Here is a 23,927-nt window from a genome sequence, read left to right as displayed (position 1 = left end):
CGACAGAGATCGCGAGATCTTTGTGTGAAGCTTATTTCGGGGCCAGCGCAAACGCCTTTGCTTTGCCGCAAATTCCGGGTCCTTATGTTTCCAATAGGAAGTTGGTTTATACTGCCCAAATCTAATTTAATTAGGCACCTTATAGGCTGAATAAAAGATTTTCATACCATCAATCTGAGATTGATTTAATCATAAAGGTTAAGGGACACTTCATCTTAATTAACAATGTATTGTCCAAAGCGTCACTACTTTTACAAGTATATAAATAACTTTTCCATCGCACCTTCATCTATCGAATTCCTCAGTCGGGAAGCAGGTGGTCCAGAGATAAAAGGATTTTGTATGACTTTTGTACACAGAATAAATAAGGGATGTGTGCAATAAAGGTACAGCAGTAATCATGGGCGACTTTAATCTACACATTGATTGGGCTAAACTAACTGGTAGCAATGCAGTGGAGGAGGATTTCCTGGAGTGTATTAGGGATGGTTTTCTAGACCAATATGTCGAGGAACCAACCAGGGAGCTGGCCATCCTAGACTGGGTGATGTGTAATGAGAAGGGACTAATTAGCAATCTTGTTGTGCGAAGCCCCTTGGGGAAAAGTGACCATAATATGATAGAATTCCTTATTAAGATGGAGAGTGACAAAGTTAATTCAGAAACTAGGGTCCTGAACTTAAGGAAAGGTAACTTCGCCGGTATGAGGCGTGAATTGACTAGAATAGACTGGCAAACGATACTCAAAGGGTTGACGGTGGATAAGCAATGGCAAACATTTAAAGATCACATGGATGAACTTCAGCAAATGTACATCCCTGTCTGGAGTAAAAATAAAACTGGGAAGGTGGCTCAACCATGGCTAACAATGGAAATTAAGGATAGTGTTAAAGCCAAGGAAGAGGCATATAAATTGGCTAGAAAAAGCAACAAACCTGAGGACTGGGAGAAATTTAGAATTCAACGGAGGAGGATTAAGGGTTTAATTAAGAGGGGGGAAATAGAGTACGAGAGGAAGCTTGCAGGGAATATAAAAACTGACTGCAAAAGCTTCTACAAATATGTGAAGAGAAAAAGATTAATAAAGACAAACGTAAGTCCCTTGCAGTCAGATTCAGGTGAAATTATAATGGGGAACAAAGAAATGGCAGACCAATTGAACCAATACTTCTGTTCTGTCTTCACAAAGGAAGATACAAATAACCTTCCGAAGGTCAAAGGGGACAGTGGGTCTAGTGAGAAGGAGGAACTGAAGGATATCCTTATTAGGAAATTATGTTCGGGAAATTGATGGGATTAAAGGCCGCTAAATCCCCGGGGCCTGATAGTCTGCATCCCAGAGTGCTCAAGGAAGTGGCCCTAGAAATAGTGGATGCATTGGTGATCATTTTCCAACAGTCTATTGACTCTGGATCAGTTCCCATGGACTGGAGGGTAGCTAATGTAACACCACTTTTTAAAAAAGGAGGGAGAGAGAAAACGGGTAATTATAGGCCGGTTAGCTTGACATCAATAATGGGGAAAATGTTGGAATCGATCATGAAGGACGAAATAGCAGCGCATTTGGAAAGCAGTGACAGGATCGGACAAAGTCAGCATTGATTTATGAAAGGGAAATCATGCTTGACGAATCTTCTGGAATTTTTTTGAGGATGTAACTAGCAGAGTGCACAAGGGAGAACCAGTGGATGTGGTGTATTTGGACTTTCAGAAGGCTTTTGACAAGGTCCCGCACAAGAGATTGTTGTGCAAAATCAAAGCACATGGTATTGGGGGTAATGTACTGACGTGGATAGGGAACTGGTTGGCAGACAGGAAGCAGAGAGTTGGGATAAACAGGTCCTTTTCAGAATGGCAGGCAGTGACTAGTGGCGTGCCGCAGGGCTCAGTGCTGGGACCCCAGCTCTTTACAATATACATTAACGATTTGGATGAAGGAATAGAGTGTAATATCTCCAAGTTTGCAGATGACACTAAACTGGGTGGCGGTGTGAGCTGTGAGGAGGCTGCAGGGTGACTTGGACAAGTTAGGTGAGTGGGCAAATGCATGACAGATGCAGTATAATGTGGATAAATATGAGGTTATCCATTTTGGGGGCAAAAACACCAAGGCTGAGTATTATCTGAATGGCGGCAGACTAGGAAAAGGGGAGGTGCAGCGAGACCTGGGTGTCATGGCTCATCAGTCACTGAAAGTGGGCACGCAGGTACAGCAGGCGGTAAAGAAGGCAAATGGTATGTTGGTCTTCATAGCTAGGGGATTTGAGTATAGAAGCAGGGAGGTCTTACTGCAGTTGTACAGGGCCTTAGTGAGGCCTCACCTGGAATATTGTGTTCAGTTTTGGTCTCCTAGTCTGAGGAAGGACGTTCTTGCTATTGAGGGAGTGCAGCGAAGGTTCACCAGACTGATTCCAGGGATGGCTGGGCTGTCATATGAGGAGAGACTGGATCAACTGGGCCTTTATTCACTGGAGTTTAGAAGGATGAGAGGGGATCTCAGAAACATATAAGATTCTGACGGGACTGGACAGGTTAGGTGTGGGAAGAATGTTCCCGATGTTGGGGAAGTCCAGAACCAGGGGACATAGTCTTAGGATAAGGGGTAGGCCATTTAGGACTGAGATGAGGAGAAACTTCTTCACTCAGAGAATTGTTAACCTGTGGAATTCCCTGTCGCAGAGAGTTGTTGATGCCAGTTCACTGGATATATTCAAGAGGGAGTTAGATATGGCTCTTACGTTTAGGGGGATCAAGGGGTATGGAGAGAAAGCAGGAAAGGGGTACTGAGGAATGATCAGCCATGATCTTGTTGAACGGCGGTGCGGGCTCGAAGGGCTGAATGGCCTACTCCTGAACCTATTTTTCTATGTTTCTAAATGAAACATTACTGGTGGATAAGCCCTTGATGCTGTTCACAATAAGCATGTGGTTTCTCTATTACCTCCCTCTATTGTCCTTGTGCTGTTTCTCTTCTCTTCTGCTTTTGTCTCTATTTATTTCCTCTTCAGGTCTTCTTTGTGTTTTATCTTCTTTTGATCTTCTGTCTCTGTGCTCTTCTGTATTTTAGACTTTTGGAGCAGGACAGAATCAGGACTGGGACCTAAATGGTCCAGGCAGAGTTTGAAGCATGCCTAACAGTCCAGGTTTTTAAAGTTTTAGAGTGGAACAGAGCCAGGGACGAATATGGCTGAGCTGGGAGTGAGGCCTAAATGGCAAGTAAGAAGGGGAGAGCCAGGTGCCTAAACAGCTCTAGTATTTTAAACGTTGGAATGGTACTAGAGAGAATGGGGTGGGAAATAGAAAAGGCAGAGAGACATTTGATTTATTTTGGTATCCTGACGTGCTTGTTTGACAGAGGTACAAGAGTACCACCTGGTATCAGGAGGCCTTCAATTGCAGCTTGATAAGCAAATGTTGACATAAGTTTGTTATTACAAATGTTGACACAAAAGCATGACTCAAAAGGGGAAGTGTACATCATACACAAATTTAATACATTATATAGATATAGGTTCCATTGCATTACTGGCTTTATTTCATCTGTGGCAAAACTAAGAAACTACCCATGCCCACAGCTGAAAAGAAATTCTCCTGCTCCACTCTCATTAATTTCCCACCTGTCCCTTTGTCACTTAAAGTGAATTGAGCCAAAGGTGTGCATTGCCAACTGGCATTGGCACAAACAGCTGCTGCCAACACAAGTCAGAACCAGAACCCGATGGAAACTGTATATACAATTAACCATATGAATGACAGCAAATAACAGCACCAGGGAATAATGCTGAGACTGCCATGTAATCCCGATGCTCAGATGACGTTAGAAATGTCATTTCCGCTTCTTCATGGCGTTACTCGTAATTATTCCCAGGCATTCATTATTTTTTATGCAGTGCGCTATTACTGATATAATGTATGATCCGTAAAGTACAAGTAGAAAAGAAATACATGAATATATTTAATTACAAAAGCACTTAAAAGTTTTTTTTTAAAGTTATCTAATCAAGAGAATTTAAAGTTATGCTAATAAGGAATAATGCTACCTCTTGCAATTCGTAGTACTCTCATAATTCGAATGATAGTAGGGTTAATAGGGAGTGAGGCATTAATTTCAATTTCTTCCAAGGTTATTCCCATTATTGAGAGAAGCACAATTGCCAGATCCAGCTGATTCCACCTGAGAAAGAGTAATTATCATTCAGCATTTGTATATTCCAAAAGCACTGTGATTAGTGAGAATGATAGTCAACACAAGAGTCATGGGCAACCTTATCATGAGACATATCACCTGCAAGTGATCCAAAAATGATTTTCAATTTAATTTATGCCATGTATTTCGACACAAATGAAAAAAGATCTTGTCACACATTTTTCTATAAACGCAGCAACCCTTTTGAAGCCTTTCACCAACCAGAAATATATTTAGGCTTCAACAAAATGCTCACCAGATGGTATCTGTTTGCTAACTTTATTTTTCAGATTAAAAATTAACATTATGCCTGTACAACATTCAGTAAATGAAATCCACATCGACCAGATGCAACTCACCACGGTCTTTTTCTTCCAAAATGACTGTTTGTAATTAACAAGGGGGGAAAAAAATATCAACATTCAAAGCACAAGTATGATTGAGTTCCATGCTGCGAGCTTCTGGATTATCACAAGCAGTGAGGGAAAGGATTAATTTGTAAAATTTAAAGGAATTTGCAGGGAGCTAGCCTGAACAATCATTAGGTCAGAATATTTACAGGGGGCGAAATTGCCCTGTGCTCATTTGGGTGCACAATTTGAATTAAAAGAATATTTAGCGCCTGGTGAGATGGGCCGCTAAATGTCGCTGAAATGGGGTCTCTGTCTGAAAAAAATGTGCGGGGTGGTATCGGAAGCGTGGGGCAGTAGTGCAGCGTTAACAGGATGTGGGGCTCAGCGCTGCGCTGCGGATGTCAGCATGACGCGGACGTGTGTCACAACGTCCCTCCCCTTCTTTTAAAGGGTAGGGCTGCTGCAAACTCTGCAGCCGCTTTCCTGGCACCTACTGGGCCACCAGGGAGCGTTTCGGCCGGGCCAGTAGCCTGGAACCCAAGAGGAAGTGCCGGGCTGCATGTTGGCAGCCCAGCCGAACCAATGGCTGCCATCGGGCCGACTGCAAAGTTGATCGACAAAAGAAAGATGGTGGTCACGGCGCAAGGCCCTCCCTTTTAAGGGGGGCCAGAGCGCCCAAGCCACGCCAGCATCGCCCCATGCCAATCTCGCATCCCACAGGGCAATTTCCCCCACGGGGCACAAATGGGTCGGCATGGGGCGATAAGGGGTTGGCGCACATGGCCGAAAAGTAAGGGACACAGTGCAAACCCATTTTTTGCCCGCGGCATCCCGGGGACAATTCCGCGTGGGTCGCTTCCACTGCCTGCCCTCCAGGCGATAAATCATTAGCGCCCTATTGGCTATAAAAAGGGGTAATTTCGGCCCAACAGTTTCTATATTTAGGGTTTGCAGCAGAGAATTGGAAATAAATGCACAATGCTTTATTTTTGTTTCTAATATTGTATTACTGACAACTATGAGTGGTATATTCACAAGAAAGCCTTTAGGGACTAAATGCTGACAGTGTAATACATGGAAGCTGCTTTTATGACAAATTGACCCATTAAAATTAGACCCATGCTGGTTGACAAAGTAGACTCCTTTCTGTCTGTCCCTAACCTATACTGGAAACTTCACATGTAATATCCACCAATGGAGTGTCTCCCCCTCATGAAATCAAAGTTAATAGGCCTGAATTTGATGAAGGCCCTCGCTCGCCCAAGTGCTGCCCAAAGGACCGCTGATGGCCATCGAGGTACCTGACAGTACTTTGGGCGGGGTGGCAAATGAGGGACTTACCCGTGCAATCTGGGCAGAAGCCAGCGGGAGCTCTCATTCTCGGCGGCAAAGGCGTTTGCCGCCCAACTGCCGCTGAGGATGGAGTTGGGCCCACGGAGGGTCGAAGATCTACAAAGAAAAAGCATTAAAAAAAACCATCGGAACACCTTCAGGGGACCCCATACAGGTAAGTTCCTGTAAAGAAAAAAATTTAAAAATGTTTACTCACCTTTTTTTTCAGCTCTTCAGACTTACCGTCGGGGACAGTCCAGCCTCCTCTCACTGGTCCACCCCCATTCTGGCGCCGACTCCCGCCCGCATGAATATGGCATCTCGACGGGCGGGAGTCCACTTATGCACTCGGCCGTCCGCTAATGTTAGCGGACGGTTCCCAGCAGTTCTCGCCTCCCACCCGCTGCAGCCCAAATCGAAAGTGGCACTGGACAGAACCCGAAGAGGAATGCCAGCAGTAGTGGGCGGTGAGTCCATCAAATTCGGGCCCCTTAAACTTGAACGATTACTTTATCAAATATAATTGAGCAAAAAGAGGTTCAATAATATGCTGCATTTATACATTTGTGAGCATCATAAGAGCACATCAAATCCTACACTACCATTTATTAAATCGAATCGAAGGGAGTTGTTTGCTTTAATTATGATCAGTTTTAATTATGTTTTTTAAACCAAAAGTACATCTGCAATGCTCACTTTTGGCATATTTCAGTAGAAAATCCATTTTAACAGAAACTGTAAAGCTTAAAACACCAACGGTCATATTTCTACACTATGCTTGCTGAGCTGAGACATCTGGAGACCTGATTCCAGGATTGTGGTTCTGACACTGTTATAGGGGGAACATATCAATAAAATCTATTTCTTTAGAACGTAGATTCTACATATCAGATAACTGATGTTTTAGTAATTTTAGTAATAGCATCTAACTCTGTCAATTGAAATAAACAACACAAGCTTTCAGAATTCTGGAGCTCTCTTCTCTGGATGATACAAGTATCTAATTTACAGCATATTTATCCATCAAGCAAAAGGACTATATTTCTCACAGATAAGCTACCTACCTATCCTATGTTAAACCAATTCATTCTTGGTTGGGATGGTGCTCTTAAAATAGTGTCCTTTGCTTTTGCTACTCATTCACCGAAAATGTTATACAGGGTACAGGGCATCAGTACAGAATTGGATGTGCAGTATGGCAGGCGAAGTAAATGTTTCATCATATGAAAGTTCAGAGTTGAACTATCAAAAATTAACAGGTAATAGGCTATATCATAATCCTTCATGTGTTGCACACCTTAGTGTATTAACCCATCATATAGGGTAATGCAGTGGAGTGTGCATTTCAGTGAAAGACTTCAAAAACTATTCTGTGATGCAATAAACACCACCCTGAGCTTGCTGCTGAACTCTTATATAACTTTGTTAAGTCAGAAAAAAAAACCCTGAGCCTTGATATAAAAAATACTGAAATATTTCTAGATGTTTTTGAAAGAACTAACCAGCTATTACTGTGAGCATTATATATAATGTTAATGGCCATAATTATCAAAGGAATATTTGTGATGCCTTAGTTGGTCTACTAGCATTCCATGCCACTGACTAGTAGATTGCAGCTTATCTTCCCCCCATAATGAGTTCCTGATTTCATGCAGACCATAGGTTGATGAATGCCTCCCCAAAGAGGATTTTTTTTTCAAATGAAGAGGTCTGGGCATCTTGGGCTGGGATTGATGCCCAAACTGGGGGACTCAAGATGAGATAAAAGGAACAAATTAAAAATAATGTAATAAAGTTGCAATTGTGAATCATCAATATCATTACTATAGATGTAGAAAAGATGAAGCCTTTTTAAAGCCTATTTAAATATTTCTTCATTGGGTCAAAATTGGGTTAAGAAGTATATTTCTTCAAGTTAATGTCTCCTCCAAATCAATAGAAATGAGCCGCTTCAGTCACTAAATGAAAACTAACAACTTCTGACTATCCAGTAAATACTTTGGGCGTACTTTTTCTATTAAAAATTTCCATCATTATAACTTACTATATTAATAAACCTACTCACAATCTTGTACTTAAGCATTTAATAAAACATATATACTGATGACTGCATCGTTGATTCAGAATTTATGGAATTAAGATCAAGTTTGTGAGCAGCTTGTTAGAAAATGGATACTGCACTCAAGATTATATTATGAGATTAATATATGTATTTATTTTTAATATTAACAATGAATAAAAGTCCGATACTCATTGTTGCCTAAGGATAACTTTATTTACAATATAAAGACAAATGTTCTAGAGAACTATTACATGTTGCTAGAAGGAAACTGATGTCAGTATAATGTTGACAAAGGGAAGAAAACTGCTCAAAAGCGCCTTCTAGAAGCATCAATCTTGACAACACGACACATGACACCTGTACAGGTGTCTGGTTACATTTTCAATGAATCCTAGGTCACTGTCACATTGTGTAGAATATTGTTCATTAAAGATGATTTTCACACAATATTTTAAGTGGTATTTCAGTACTTTGATAACTAGGAATTTGATTTTGTTATATAACCATTTTAAGATCAGTTCTTGTTTGGTTTAATCAATGGTGTATAAGAAGAAGAAAAACATTTTGTGAATTTTCTCTTCAGATGATGGTGACTTAAAAACTGTTGAATGTATTTCTAAAGTTCGAAAGAGACCCACAGGGATTGTCCAACAGTGATGGGATGAAGAAAGAAATGAATTGTTGGTCAAGTCACCATGGAACAAATTGTGTGTAGCTGGTTGTCAAGTGCCAGCTACATGCATCTTGTTCAAGGTATTCTGCACAGTACAAAAAGTCCAGAAGAGAAAAAGGAAACAAATATAAAATTATCCTCTCCTAAAAGGTACCAAAGTTTCCCTTCACCCATTTGTTGCAATCTGCGAGGGTAGGTGACTTTTTCTTTCGGAAGCACTATCTTTGTTGACATTGGTCTTTCCTTCTGAGCTTACACAAGCTTCTATGACTACTTCATTGAGTTAATGTTCAGTCTGTCTACTGGTCAAAATAAAGATTGTCTCAATAAAGAAATCCCTTATGTAACTGAGAGTTCTATTTGGAGTTAGTTGTTGTACCAAAAATAAACTTTCCCATCTAAGATGTTGACCAGAGTAGATGCAACGATACTGAATAATATCGTAGCTCTCCTTTCTATATTATTCAATCAAAGTCATTGGGCCAAATCTTGCAGGAGCGGGGCGTCTTGTGAAGTATGACATTAGTTAGGCATTTTTCTGCACCCTTCAATTTGAATTTTTTTAATGCTGTAACTTGCGGGAAGTACAAGCTGATAATGGCGTGGCGAGGGCAACAGGGCATCTGGGACCTTAGTGAAGGGTGGCACCAACATTATATCTCCTTAACCAATGAGATTTTTAAGGATTGAGAAAGAAACAAACAGAAGACAATGGAGAAGGAGGATGAATTAGATGGTTGAATTAGAGTGAAATCAGGTACAAAAAGAGAAATAAAGAGATTGAAAGATTGCAATAAGAAAGAATGAAATAGAAGACAAAGGAAAAGTAAAGAAAAATTGTAAAATTTTAAATTTTACAATTTTCTAAATCTTTAAGAACAATTTACCACCTGAAGGAATGAGACTCCACAGTTTTAATTGTTCCCTTTCTGAGCCAGAGAGGTTGAGTGGCATTGCATTAACAATTATAATGTAATTAAAAGGATACTTACACTCTTAATTACGACTTACAAGTTTAATGGGAAATTAATGTGCAAATCCAGCAAGTTCTCTCAAATAATGGGATGGCTAAGGGCGAGATACTTTTTGTAAGAAGCAAATGGCGGAATGCCGTAAATTGACCAGTAAGTTCTGGAAATTAAGAATTTATGGCATATCTCTTAAACCCCAGAATTTGCTGGCCAATTTACACATTAATAACAGTGTGCATTAACATGTCATTATTCTTCCAGCAAGAGTTGGCCCATCAGCTATTTTTCTTCTGGCAGTGTAAAGACCTCCCTACATCATGAAGGAATCTCCATCATATTTTGTTGACTGCACACGCTGTCATTACAATGATCTCCCTACCGTTGACAAAAATAAATGTAAATTAAAAGGTTGACTTTAATCTCGTCAGCCCACAGAAGCTTTCGCAGGCTTCATCATTCTGCGTTCACAGGCAATCCTTAATTTAACTTTCTAGAAAGGGCATTTCGAGTGCCACGCAACCACAGGTTTACATAGGAGATACGGCACAGAAACAGGCCATTTGGCCTAACCAGTCTATGCTCTACTCGAGCCTCCTCCTGTTTTTCCTCATCTAATTCTATCAGCATAACCCACTATTCCCTTTCCCCCATACGCTTCTCCAGCCACCCCTTAAATGCATCTATACTATTTGCCTCGACCACTCCCTGTGGTAGCGAGTTCCACATTCTCATCACCTTCTGGGTAAAGAAGTTTCTTCTGAATTCCCTATTTGCTTTGTTGGTGACTATCTTATGTTGATAGCCTCGAGTTATGCTCTTCCCCACAAGTGGAAACACTCTCTTTGCATCTACTCTATCAAAACCTTTCAGAATTTAAAAAACCTCTATTAGGTCACCCCTCAGCCTTCTTTTTGCAAGCGAAAAGAAACCCAACCTATTCATCCTTTCCTTAAAGGTATACCCTCGCATTTCAGGTATCCTTATAAATCCTCTCTGCACCCTCTCCAGTGTCTCTATATCCTTTCTATAATATGGTGACCAGAATGGTACGCAGTAGTCCAAGTGTGGTCTAAATAAGGTTCGATACATGTTTAGCATAACTTCATTACTTTTCAAATCTATCCCTCTAGAAATAATCCCCAGTGCTTGGTTTGTTTTTTTATGGCCTTGTTAACCTGTGTCGCTGCTTTTAGCGATTTGTGTATTTGTACTCCGAGGTCCCTTTGCTCCTCTACCCTACCCAGACTCTCACTCTTCAAGTAATAAGTGACCTCTCTATTCTTCCTACTAAAATGTAATACCTCACATTTATCTGTATTCATTTGCCAATTATATGCCCATTCTGCAAGTTTATTAATGTCCTCCTGTAATTTGTTGCAATCCCCCTCAGTATTGACTAACCCCCCCAAATTTGGTGTCATCGCAAATTTAGAATTTGTGCTTTTGATTCCAAATCTAAATCGTTAATATAAATTGTGAACAACAGTGGTCCTACCACTAATCCTTGTGGAACACCATTACTAACCTTCTGCCACTGTGAATAGCTACCTTTTACCCCTACTCTCTGCTTTCTGTCTTGGAGCCAGCTAGCAATCGATTCTGCTACTTGTCCCCTGACTCCTCATTCTCTGACCTTGTTTATTAATCTATTATGTGGTACCTTATCAATGACCTTTTGAAAATCTAGATAAATGACATCTATTGCATTACCCTTGTCCACTCTCTGTGTTACCTCTTCAAAACATTCAATGAGGTTGATCAAGCAAGACTTTCCCATTTGCAATCCATGTTTACTATTCATTATTATATTTTTGGCTTCTAGATGTTATTCTATTTTCTCCTTTAGTAAGGATTCCATTATTTTTCCTACCACCGATGTTAAGGTGACTGGTCTATAGTTCCCTGGACATGTTCTATCTCCCTTCTTAAATATAGGTATTACATTAGCTATCCACCAGTCCTCTGGCACTACACTTTAAAAAAAAAATGAATTATTAAATATGTGTAATAGCCTGTGCTATCTCTTCTCCAGATTCTTTTAAAATGCGTCGATGTAATCCATCTGGACCAGGGGTATTTTCCTCTTTGAGTTTGATTAGTTTATTTAATATATCTCCTCTTTTTATTTTAAATGCATTTATTTCATTACTAATCTCATGATCCAATGTCATGTCCACCTATTCTATCTCCCTGGTAAATATTTAAGCAAAGTAATTATTTAATATTTCTGTCATCTCTCTATTGTTGCCTGTGGTTTTATCCTGTCCATCCCTTAGTAGCTCTATTCCCATCCCGACCTTCCTTTTTTTAATGATGCACCTATAAAATATTTTACTATTTTGTTTTATGTTCCTTGATAATTATGGATTGACTCCTGACAATGAACCGGAAGCTACCAAAAGCTGCGCAAATTAAAAAAATAACGGATAAATTAAAAAAATAACGCTCACAATGGTTTGTGTAGCTCTGCAGTCGCGAGCCCTCAACCACCTGAGCTCAGTAGAAATTAATTTTTAAGCGCTCAGTAATTAGCATCATCTCTCTCCTGCACTAATCTGTACTTTCCTGGGACCTTAAACTTCTGGAACTCATTCCCTCAATCTTCCCTTCCTCTGACAATCTACAGGTGTTTAAAAGCTGAGCTTGCCCTCACCTCGCCATTACCTCGTCTTCTTGTTCCTTCTCAACCTCTGGTATCATGGCCCTTTGCTCTTCACCTGCATTGTCAATTTAAAAGCAATTAACCTATTTTAACACAGGAGCTGTTAGGAGAAGGTTCACGAGGTTGATTCCTGAGATGAAGGGGTTGTCTTATGAAGAAAGGTTGAGCAGGTTGGGCCTATACTCATTGGAGTTTAGAAGAATGAGAGGTGATCTTATTGAAATGTATAAGATTCTGAGGGGGCTGGACAGGGTAAATGCAGAGAGGATGTTTCCCCTCATGGGGGAATCTAGAACTGGGGGCATAGTTTCAGAAGAAGGGGTTGCCCATTTAAAATGGAAATGAAGAGGAATTTCTTCTCTCAGAGTCATGAATCTTTGTAATTCTCTACCTCAGAGAGTTGTGGAGGCTGGATATATTTAAGATGGAGATAGACAGATTTTTGAACGATAAGGGAGTCAAGGGTTATGGGGAGCAGGCAGGGAAGTGGAGTTGATGCCAAGATCAGATCAGCCATCATCTTATTGAATGGCAGAACAGGCTCGAGGGGCCAAATGGCCTACTCCTGCTTCGATTTCTCATGTTCTTATGAAATGTCTGATCTGAAACACTGAAGCAGATCACAATCCCGTTTCAAACAAGTGGCTCGTACCTGAATAAATTCTACAATTCACACAATTAATAAATGATACTACAAATGAACAAGATTTTTTTTATCCGCTTCTTTATTCCTCATTTTGGGAAGTCCGGCGACAACACAAAAAAACACGAACTGCGTGTGTGCAACTCCTTCCGGTTCATTGGCAGCAGTCACGTCCAATTAAATTTCATAGTTCCTCTTTGCCTTCCGAATTGTTTTTTTGACTTCTCTCCTAATCTCTTCGTATTCTCCCTGATCATGCTCTCTCTCCTCTTCTGTTCATGTACTTAATGCATGTCTCTTTCCTTACACTCAATTTTTCCCTTGTGGTTTTATTCATAAGCCATAATGGTGTCCCATTAGTGCTTTTTTTTAAGCAGAATTTATTTTTCTTGCACTCTGTTGAAAACCACTTTAAGTGTTTCCCATTGTTATTCTACGTAATTGTTTGCCAATATTGTTCACCATTTTATTTTCCAAGTTCTATTCTCAGTCCCCCAAAATCAGCTTTTCTCCAATCTATTGCCCCGGTCTTCATAATACTTATGTCCTTCTCAATTATTATCTTAAAGCGTATTATATTGTGGTCACTATTGCCTTGATGGTCCCCTACTTTTACATCTCTTATCTGCTCTGGTTCATTCCCCATGACTGGATCCAACAGTAAATCCTCCCTTGTTGGACTTTTTACACATTGGGTTAGAAAGGAGTCCTGTACACATTGTAGGAACTCCATTCCCTTATTCTCTTTAACTACCTCTTCTGTCCAATTAATGTTTCCCATTGCTGTTCTACATCATTGTTTGCCAATATTGTTGTCCATTTTATTTTCCCAAGTTCTATTCTCAGCCCCACAAAATCAGCTTTTCTCCAATCGATTACCCTGGTCTTCAACATATTTATGTCCATTTAAAATCACCTCCATTGAGCATCACTACACTGGCTTCTGCTGACAGCCACCATGGCTTCAATTGATTTCTGTCACAAGATATGCACGTGAATTCCTGAGTCTCTCGGTTGACACAGATTTCAGGGCAGTGGTGTTCTAGTAATTGCCTACTTGTGATACATGACTAATTAGCAACCAATCATATTATATTCATCCTTTGTGTGCAGGTGTGTGTACCAATAGTGTAACACCAGCAATGTAATATCAATACTGAATAACCAGCCAACTTTCCCTTCAAGCATGCTCCTGTTATATATTAAAATTAACTCTTATTTAAGTTCTATGCTCAATTTTACCCCTTCCAATCTACTTTTAGTACAGTTTGCTATCCTTTCCCTAATTCCATACCTCTTTAATCATCTCCAATAAATTCTTGTCAAAGGCTTTCTTATGTCCATGTACATCCACTACATTTCCACCATTTACCATGTCTGCTACCTCCTCAAAGAATTCTGAGGTCTATCAAGCACAATCGTCTCTTTTGATATCTGTGCTGGCTTCTTCTAACTACTCACTCTTTATCTATTAACCTTATATTTAATTAGAGTATCTGAAACTTTTTTGGTGTAAATGTTGATCAAACTAGCCTGTAATAGCTCTGTCTCCTTTTTTGAAACTTATGTTGGCCAATCTCTGATCCTCTGACACTCAATAGAGCCCTAAAATACAATTTCTAGAGCCTCTGCAACTTCCTCCCTCAGGACTCCAGGATGTATCCCTTAACTAAAATATTTATTTTGTCCATCATAATATTGCTCACCTCACTCTCAGATACTTCAGGATTCATCTCCTCTCTGATATCATTCTCTTTAGTGAAGACCAATGCAAAATACAGGTTGAACCTTTCTTATCCGGCACCCTCGGGACCTGGCCTGTGCCAAATGAGGGATTTTGCAAGATGAGGGGAGATCATTGGCCCGGGCCGGGGGGGGGAAGATGGCCCGAGGTGGGGGGGGGGGCGGGGAAGGAGGTCGGGGGGGGATGGAGGTCGGCGACCCGTGTGGGCCCAGTGGGCCCCGAAGTGTTGTCAGGCCTTGAAGAGTTGGCGTGGCCCGAGCAGGCCCTTTGACCCCACATGCCAACCAGACCACCCGGAAGGGGCGCTGAGCGGAGGAGTGGCCAGCTCGAGAATGCGGCCTGCCGGCTCGACCCTCCCAAAGGGAGCGGAGGAGCGGCCGGCCTGAGGATGCGGCCTGCCGGCCCGACCCCCCCGGAAAGAGCGGAGGAGCAGCCGGCCCGAGGTTGCAACCTGCCGGCCCCGACCCCCGACCCCCCTCCCCCGGAGGGAGCGGAGGAGCAGCCGGCCCGAGGGCACAGCCCACCGGCCCGCCCCCACCCCGGGAAGGTGTGCTGTGGGGAGGAGCGACCGGCCCGAGGACTGTGGCTGCAGGAGTTCCAGCAGGGCGACGAGGAGGAGGCAGCCAATAACCCCAACATTGAGGAGAAAGTTATATTGGTGAGTACCCTTTATGAATCTTTTTTAAAATGTATGTTCTGAGACCAGGGAAGGAAGGATTTTGACCAGCCGCGTTCTGCGCATGCACCACCCAGCGGTCAGGAGTGGTGCCGGATAAGGGAGTCCCGGATAAGGGAGGTTCAACCTGTACTTATTTAATACCTCGTCACTTTTTCTACAAATTGACAATACTCTCCTCCTCTAATTTTTAAATGGCTCTTTTTTTATTGACATACTTATGAAATACATCAGTGCTAATTTTGATATTTTTTAAAATTCTTTCCTTATACTCCCTCTTAGCTTTTCTTATCAATTCTGTTCCTCCTAAATATATTATACGCTGATGTTTATTTTCCATTCTTGTCCAGTTTGCAGCCAGGTTTCTGTTAAGTCTTGATGCAAAGATTATATAACATAATTTAAAAGGGAATTGAGTAAGTATTTGAAAAGAAAGCATATGGGAGAAAGATGGCAAATAGTTCTAGTTGAAGAGCTAGTGCGATGGGCTGAATTGCATCCTTTTGTACTGTCATTACTATAATTCCCAATCAGGGAGGGAAAAAAAGTGTGCCTTACCTGTCTTTAAAGAATCTCCTGATACCAAATGCAATGAGCTTAAGAATAGATTCGAAGACAAAGACGATGGTGAACACGTAGTTACAATACTTCAGAGCCTCTTCAAGGGACTGGGGGAGAGCAAGGTAAGGAAATTGCATTGTTAGAATACGAAGAGCTGATTATTGTGTTTAGTGGGAGATAATATATTAATTATGAACATCAATAAGGCACAAACACATAGCGCCAGTTACATATATGTAACTTTATTTTCACAAGTGACGATTACTCACCAGTCCCAAATTCTTGCCATGAATGGAAATAAAAATGTATTTCAGTAGAATACAATGACCATCTTATTTGTAACCTGTAAAGTCCTGTCCCCTCAGTACAGATTCACACGAGGCATGTAGTGAAGTCAAGGTCACTCTGGACCTGCTTCTTTATTTCACAGCTCTGGAATGCTGCACTTGCCTGAGACCTGTCCTTATATACCTGTCTCTTGTAAGTGCACCCCTGGTGGTAAGGTATGCTGGTGGTTACAGGTCATATCTTATTACAGTCATGTATAGCATGTTAGGATACAGTTATATATAATAATGTAAGATACATGACATCACCCTCCCCCAAGGTCTTATTGTCTTTATAGGTTCAGTCTCTCAGGTGGTCTACGCTCTCGTGTGGAGCGTCTGAGTTGTGGTTCAGTTGTTTGCCTTGGTGTCTGTTTTTCTTTGGGTGTGGTTGTTGGTATCTCGCCTGGGCTGTCTGTTTCGATTGGTGTGATTGTTGTTGACTCGCCTGGGCTGTCTGTTGGGATTGCCCTTTCCTCAGGTTGTTCCCTCTGTCTGTCCACCAGGTGTGGTGCGAGTTCCACGTTGTAGTCTGCCTCTGGTTCCGCAGTGTTGTTGGTAAATCTACTTTTGACTTGGTCTACATGCCTCCGGCAGGTTTTGCCATTGTCCATTTGTACTACCAGTAGCCTGTTTCCTTCCTTGCCCGTTACTGTCCCTGCAAGCCATATGGGACCCCTGCCATAGTTTAGTACAAACACTTTGTCCCCTATCTCATTCCATCTCCCCCTCGAATTTCTGTCATGGTACTCAGTCAGCTTACGGCGCTTTGCCTCAATGATTTTGTGCATGTCTGGGAGGATTAATGAGAGCCTTGGTTTTAAAGTCCTTTTCATCAACATTTCACACACACACAAAAAAGACACTGCCTGCGGGGATTGCGAGAGCCGCCCGCACGAGAAGCGTATTAAAAAAATAAATTGCCAGTCAGTGAGCGCGGACGAGATCTGTATGCCAGCAGCAGTCGCGACAGGCGACCCTGCAGCGTGGGACCTTGGATTTTAAGCATGCCTTGTTTAATGATTTGCACTGCTCTCTCCGCCTGGAGGCCGGCTTGAACGGTGCCGTCTTGACGTGATTTATGCTGTGGTCAATTATAAAGTCTTGGAATTCTGCGCTGGTGAAGCACGGACCATTGTCACTGACAAATATGTCAGGGATTCCGTGCGTTGCAAACATGGTTCCAAGGCTCTCCACAGTGGTGGAGGTTGTGCTCGAGTTTAAAATGGTGCATTCGATCCACTTTGAAAATGCATCTACAATTACGAGGAACATTTTGCCCATGAATGGGTCCGCATAGTCTACGTGCACCCGTGACCACGGTTTGGTAGGCCAGGGGCTCAGTGGAGCCTCGCTGGGGGCATTGCTGAGTTGGGCACAAATGGTGCACCTTCGGACGCAGAGCTCCAAGTCTGCGTCAATACCAGGCCACCAGACGTGGGATCTGGCTATAGCCTTCATAAGAACGATCCCCGGGTGCTCGCGGTGGAGCTCCCGGACAAATGCCCCTCTGCCTCGCAGAGGCATGACTACTCGGCTGCCCCACAGCCCCACATCAGGCAGTATGCTTGTAGTGATAGCTCATGCATGCGCCTGTGAAAGGGTTTTAATTCCTCGGGGTAGGCATCGCGAGCCTCTGCCCAGTCATCGGTTAGGGCACATCTTTTTACTAAGGATAACGTGGGGTCGCTGGTCGTCCAGGCTCTGATTTGGCGAGCCGTCATGGGCGAACCTGTGGACTCAAAGGCATTGATTGCCATGACTATCTCACAGTCCTGTTCGTCAGACCCTTCCGTGGTCGCCAGGGGTAGCCTGCTGAGCGCGTCGGCACAGTTGTCTGTGCCTGGTCTGTGCATTATGGTATAGTCGTAGGACGCCAGCATGAGTGCCCACCGATGAATTTGCGGCGAGGCGTTGGCTTCTATTGCCTTGCTCTCGGATAGGAGGGACGTGAGGGGCTTGTGGTCAGTTTCTAACGTGAACTTGGCCCCGAAAAGGTATTGGTGAATCTTTTTGACACCGTACACGCACGCGAGCGCCTCCTTCTCTACCATTCCGTACCCGCACTCCGCCCGAGAAAGTGACCTGGAGGCATAAGCTATGGGTTGTAATTTGCCCGCACTAGTGACATGTTGCAAAACGCACCCGACCCTATACGCTGATGCATCGCATGTGAGAACTAGCTTTTTACCTGGATCAAAGAAAGTCAAAACACTGTTGGAACACAGAAGGTTGCATGCCTTATTGAAGGCGCGTTCCTGGGCGTCCCCCCAAAACCAATCGCACCCCTTCCTGAGTAGCACGTGGAGAGGCTCCAGCAGCGTGCTTAAGTTCTGCATAAAGTTCCCAAAGTAATTGAGTAGCCCGAGAAAGGCGCGCAGTTCTTAGACATTCCGGGGCCTGGGTGCCAGGCGAATTGCTTCTGTTTTGGACTCTGTTGGGCGGATTCCATCAGCGGCAATCCTTCTGCCCAAAAATTCAACCTCGGGTGTGAGAAACAGGCACTTGGATTTCTTGACTCGTAGGCCTACCCGATCCAACCGCTTTAGTACTTCCTCCAAATTACAGAGATGGGAGTCGGTGTCCCTGCCCGTGATAAGTATGTCGTCTTGAAATACAACCGTCCCCGGGATGGACTTGAGCAGACTCTCCATGTTGCGCTGGAATATGGCAGCTGCCGACCTGATGCCGAATGGGCATCGATTGTACATGAAAAAGCCTCGATGTGTGTTGATGGTGGTGAGTAGCTTGGATTCCTCGGTCAATTCTTACGTCATATACGCAGATGTGAGGTCTAATTTTAAGAAAAGTTCACCTCCAGCGAATGTGGCAAATAAGTCCTCCGCTCTGGGCAGCGAGTACTGGTCCTGTAGGGAGACTCTGTTTATGGTAGATTTGTAGTCCCCACAGATTCGTACGGATCCATCAGGCTTCATGACTGGGACGATGGGACTTGCCCAGTCGCTAAATTCCACAGGTGATATAATGCCTTCCCGCAGAAGCCTGTCTAATTCGTGTTCAATCTTTTCCCTCATCACATAGGGTACAGCTCTGGCCTTGTGATGGACCGGTCTAGCATCCTGTGTGATGTAGATTTTGACTTTGGCCCCTTTGAAAGTGCCCACACCTGGCTGAAAGAGATGTTCAAATCGCTTTATAACTGTTGAGCAGGAGGTCCGTTCCTCTAATGACATGGCATGGACATCATCCCATTTCCAGTTTAGTTTTGCCAGCCAGCTTCTTCCCAGCAGTGCTGGGGGGTCTCCGGGAACAATCCACAGGGGAAGTCGGTTCACTGTCCCTTTATGTGTGACAGAGAGCATGGCGCTGCCGAGGACTGGTACGATTTCTTTGGTATAGGTCCTTAGTTTGGTGTCGACCCTTGTGAGTTTTGGTCTGTCTTTTTTATGTGGCCACAGTTGTTCAAATTGTTGAGCGCCCATGAGAGATTGACTCGCTCCCGTATCCAGCTCCATGTTGACAGATATCCCGTTGAGTAGGACCCTCATTATTATAGGAGGCGTCCTGTTGTCGGAGCAGTGGCCATTGATTGTGTTGACCCGCTGTACATCAGTGTCCCGGGTACTGTCCCCATCACCTTCTGGTCCGCTTTCCGACCATCCGATTCGCATACCAGCCGAGCTGCCGTTTTTTTGCACATGCGGGCCAAATGCCCTGTATATTTACAATTTCTGCAAACAGCCTGCTGAAATCGACATCCCCTTGACGAGTGCCCACCCCCACACCTCCAGCACAGACCTGTTCCATTGTTCAAAGTGGTTTCCAAAGAATGAGCTGCGTCTGGCTGATCTCTCTTGAGCTTCTTTCAGTTTGTAGTTGATTGCTCACATTGTGGGTTGATGAGGTGTGAACGGCCATTCCTGTGGCCCTTGATGGCTTCTGCCTGCTGTCGAGAGCCTGTTCTCCCGGTTTTGTCTGTGTGTGGGGGTAGCAGCTTGTTTAATGCTGTGAACTTCTTGTTCCGATATTTCGTTAGTTGTCGTACCTGCATTGTAAATCAACCTCGTTTCTTCTTCCCCTACCAAGAATGTCTGTGCAACCAGTGCTGCTGCCTCTAAGGTCAGGTTCTTGGTCTCTATGAGCTTTCGGAATATGCCTGCATGGCCTATTCCTTCAATGCAAAAGTCTCTCAGCATTTCTCTCCTCAGTTCATCGGAGAACTCACATAAACTAGCCAACCTCCGAAGTTCCGCCACGAAGTCGGGTATGCTCTGGCCCACACAGCCTCTGTAGTTGTAGAACCTGTGTCTGGCCATGCTCGCTGGCTTCAGGTGGTCTCTTACCAGTGTGCTCAATTCTTCAAACGACTTGCTTGCTGGTTTCTTGGGTGCCAACAGATCCTTCATTAAAGCATATATTTTCGAGCCACAGCTGGTCAAGAGATGGGCTCTTCTCTTGTCTGCTTTATCATCACCTAACCAGTCTTTGGTTACAAAGCTTTGCTGGAGCCTTTCTATAAAGTCCTCCCAATTGTCTCCCGCATTGTACTTTTCATCTGATCCGTTGTTCACCATTCTGGAGATTCTGTAATCCCGTAACTCGTCGCCACTGTAAAATCCTGTCCCCTCAGTACAGATTCACACGAGGCATATAGTGAAGTCAAAGTCACTCTGGACCTGCTTCTTTATTTCACAGCTCTGGAATGCTGCATTTGCCTGAGACCTGTCCTTATATACCTGTCTCTTGCAAGTGCACCCCTGGTGGTAAGGTATGCTGGTGGTTACAGGTCATATCTTATTACAGTCATGTATAGCATGTTAGGATACAGTTATATATAATAATGTAAGATACATGACATAACCCAACGTTTTTTTTTGTATTAACAATGATTTATCCTACACATGGAGTTGGCCTTGCACCTCGGCAATGCAAGTTCAAATATAGCCCAGCCTGATGGGATAACAAATGTTCTTTGTCTCCTATTTGAAGTGAGTTTGAACAGTCTCAATCCAGTTCCTAGTTTGGCACTACTTGGCCATCTAACTCAGAGAGGCCAGAGTAGATCTGGAGAGTTAAATCAAAATGGCACAGTGGTAAAATGTGGCTGCTCTTCTGAGAATGAAGCACATAAATGAGGCAAAGTAGCAGGAGCGCTATTCTCCACCTAACTGTGCTGTTGATGTCCTAACTGTACTGTACCTGCCCTAACTGTGCTGTACATTGAATGGTAGCTTATTGGATTGATAGGTAGCAAATGTAACCCCGCTATTTAAGAAAGGAGGGAGAGACAAAACAGGGAACTACAGACCAGTTAGCCTGACATCAGTAGTAGGGAAAATGCTAGAATCTGTTATTAAAGATGCAATAACAGGACACTTAGAAAAGAATAATAGGATTGGGCAGAGTCAACACATATTTATGACAAATCTGTTCAGAGTTTTTTAAGGTTGTAACTAGCAGAATAGATAAGGGGGAATCAGTGGATGTGGCATATTTGGATTTGCATAAAGGCATTTGATAAGGTGCCACACAAGAGGTTATTGAACAAAATTAGGGCTCATTGGATTGGGGGTAATATACTAGCATGGATTGAGAATTGGTTAATGTACAGAAAAGAGAGAGTAGGAATAAACAGGTCATTTTCAGGTTGGCAGGCTGCAGCTAGTGGGCCCCAGCTATTCACAATCTATATCAATGATTTGGATGAGTGGACCAAATCTAATCAAGTTTGTTGATGATACAAAGCTAGGTGGGAATGTAAGTTGTGACGAGGATGCAACAAGGCTTCAAGGATATAGACAGGATAAGTGAATAGGCAAGAACATGGCAAGTGGAATATAATGTGGAGAAATGTGAAGTTATCCACTTTGGTAGGAAAAATAGAAATGCAGAATATTTTTTAAATGGTGAGAGATTGGTAAATGTTGGTGTTCAGAAGGATCTGGGTGTCCTTGCAAATGAATCACTGAAAGTTAACATGCAGATACAGCAAGCAATTAAGAAAGCAAATGGTATGTTGGCCTTCATTACAAGAGGATTTGAGTAAGAGTAAAGACGTCTTACTGCAATTATATGAGGCCCTGGTAAGATCGCACCTGGAGTATTGTGTACAGTTTTGCTCTCCTTATCTAAGGAAGGATATATTTGCCACAGAGGGAGTGCAACGAAGGTTCACCAGACTGATTCCTGGGATGGGGGGCGACTGTCCTATGAGGAGAGATTGAGTAGACTAGGCCTATATTCTCTAGCATTTAGAAGAATGAGAGGTGATACAACATTCTTACAAGGCTTGACAGGGTAGATGCAGGGAGGATATTTCCCCTGGCTGGGGCGTTTAGAACCAGGGGTTACAATCTCAGAATAAGGGGTCGGCCATTTAGGACTGAGATGAGGAGAAATTTCTTCACTCAGAGGGTGGTGAATCTTTGGAATTCTCTATCCCGGAAGGCTTTGGATGCTCAGTCGTTGAGTAGATTTAAGACAGAGATCGATAACATTTTTGGATATTAAGGGAATCAAGGGATATGGGGATAGTGCAGGCAAGTGGAATTGAGGTAGAAGATCAGCCATGATCTTAGTGAATGGCAGAGCAGGCTTGAGGGACCGAATTGCCTACTTCTGCTCCTATTTCTTATATTCTTATGTTCATACCCTGAGTATACTTTGTTCTGACACTGTGTCCCTAAAATATGAAGTTCCTGGCACTAACGTTTCTCAACTTGATGAGAATAAAATATATTTAAAAAACATTTTTTTTAAATTGCGCTTTTTAAAAGCTAAAAAACAGGCGTTTACCAATCTATTTTACTATAATTATTAACAAAACAGGAATTTTAAGTTCACAGTTTATAGGCATCGCAAGCATTTGCAAACAATATTAACGTTATATTTCTGTCTCTCTACGCACACTTACAGTTGGTTGGTGGTAATGCTCCATGGACATCGTGATAACATTTATACCAATTATGAATGTGATGAATAGATCCAGGTAGTGGCTTGTACACAACTTATGGATGTAACGTCGAGTAGGGGAGTAGTCAGCATAATATGGTCTGCGTTGAGCTTCTGGAGGAAGCAAGGGGAAAATAAAAATAAAATGATTACTGAATCCTTTCAAAGGGAAAATAATAAACAGCAAAGTTCACATATTTGCATGTTATGTTTACATATTGAATATACTAAAATTACTTAACTCATTAGCTAATCCTAGCATATCTTCTGGTTTACTGGATCTGAATTAAAGTATGGGTTGTTACTGGTGGTGGTGGGGACACACGCTGCATTACTCACTGTGCTATATACCAGGAATCCCACAATTAAACTCCAGCTTCCACTAATATGCACACTCCCAGACCATGATCAACTCCAGGTCATCATGTGAAACTTAGAGGGAGTGAGAAGAAAGATCAGAGGCATAAGACCTCCTGCCAATGTCACATCATCTCCGTGCATCTAAACTACCAGAAGAACAGCACTGAAACTGCACGAAAAGGAGCACAGCTAGTCCAGCACCTCTTATAGCCATACAGGAATGTTTGAATGCAAGATACACAGCAACAGGATGAACCTTTTAAAAAAGATAGAAATTAATAAGTCAGCGGTAAAAATTCACACATGTGCCCTTCTGTTAAAGACATTTGCTAAACTATATATATATATATAGATATATAATATAATAGTGACAAACAGTAATTAATTGTTCTTAACACTAACATTTATTCAGCAAGAGAATCTTGGTCATACTAAGAACTTTGTTTTAGAGTTCTGCTATGAAGAA

At 42.6% G+C, this 23,927-nt stretch overlaps 1 protein-coding gene across 1 annotated transcript in view; it reads right to left on the bottom strand.

Annotated features, from left to right (window-relative positions):
- cacna1ha (calcium channel, voltage-dependent, T type, alpha 1H subunit a) overlaps positions 1-23,927 on the bottom strand; it is a 341,912-nt gene that overhangs the window by 50,755 nt on the left and 267,230 nt on the right. Inside the window, exons 24-26 of the mRNA XM_070901103.1 lie at positions 23,064-23,215; positions 15,861-15,970; positions 4,041-4,174 (exon numbers count right to left, since the gene is read on the bottom strand). Of these exons, the coding sequence (XP_070757204.1) occupies positions 4,041-4,174; positions 15,861-15,970; positions 23,064-23,215 (396 nt within the window). The remainder of the gene's footprint in view (positions 1-4,040; positions 4,175-15,860; positions 15,971-23,063; positions 23,216-23,927) is intronic.

Source organism: Pristiophorus japonicus, chromosome 15, assembly GCF_044704955.1.
Source record: "Pristiophorus japonicus isolate sPriJap1 chromosome 15, sPriJap1.hap1, whole genome shotgun sequence".
Taxonomy (NCBI): Eukaryota; Metazoa; Chordata; class Chondrichthyes; family Pristiophoridae; genus Pristiophorus; species Pristiophorus japonicus.
Note: the sequence above shows the minus strand (reverse complement) of the source record. Positions and strands in the feature narration are given on the sequence as shown.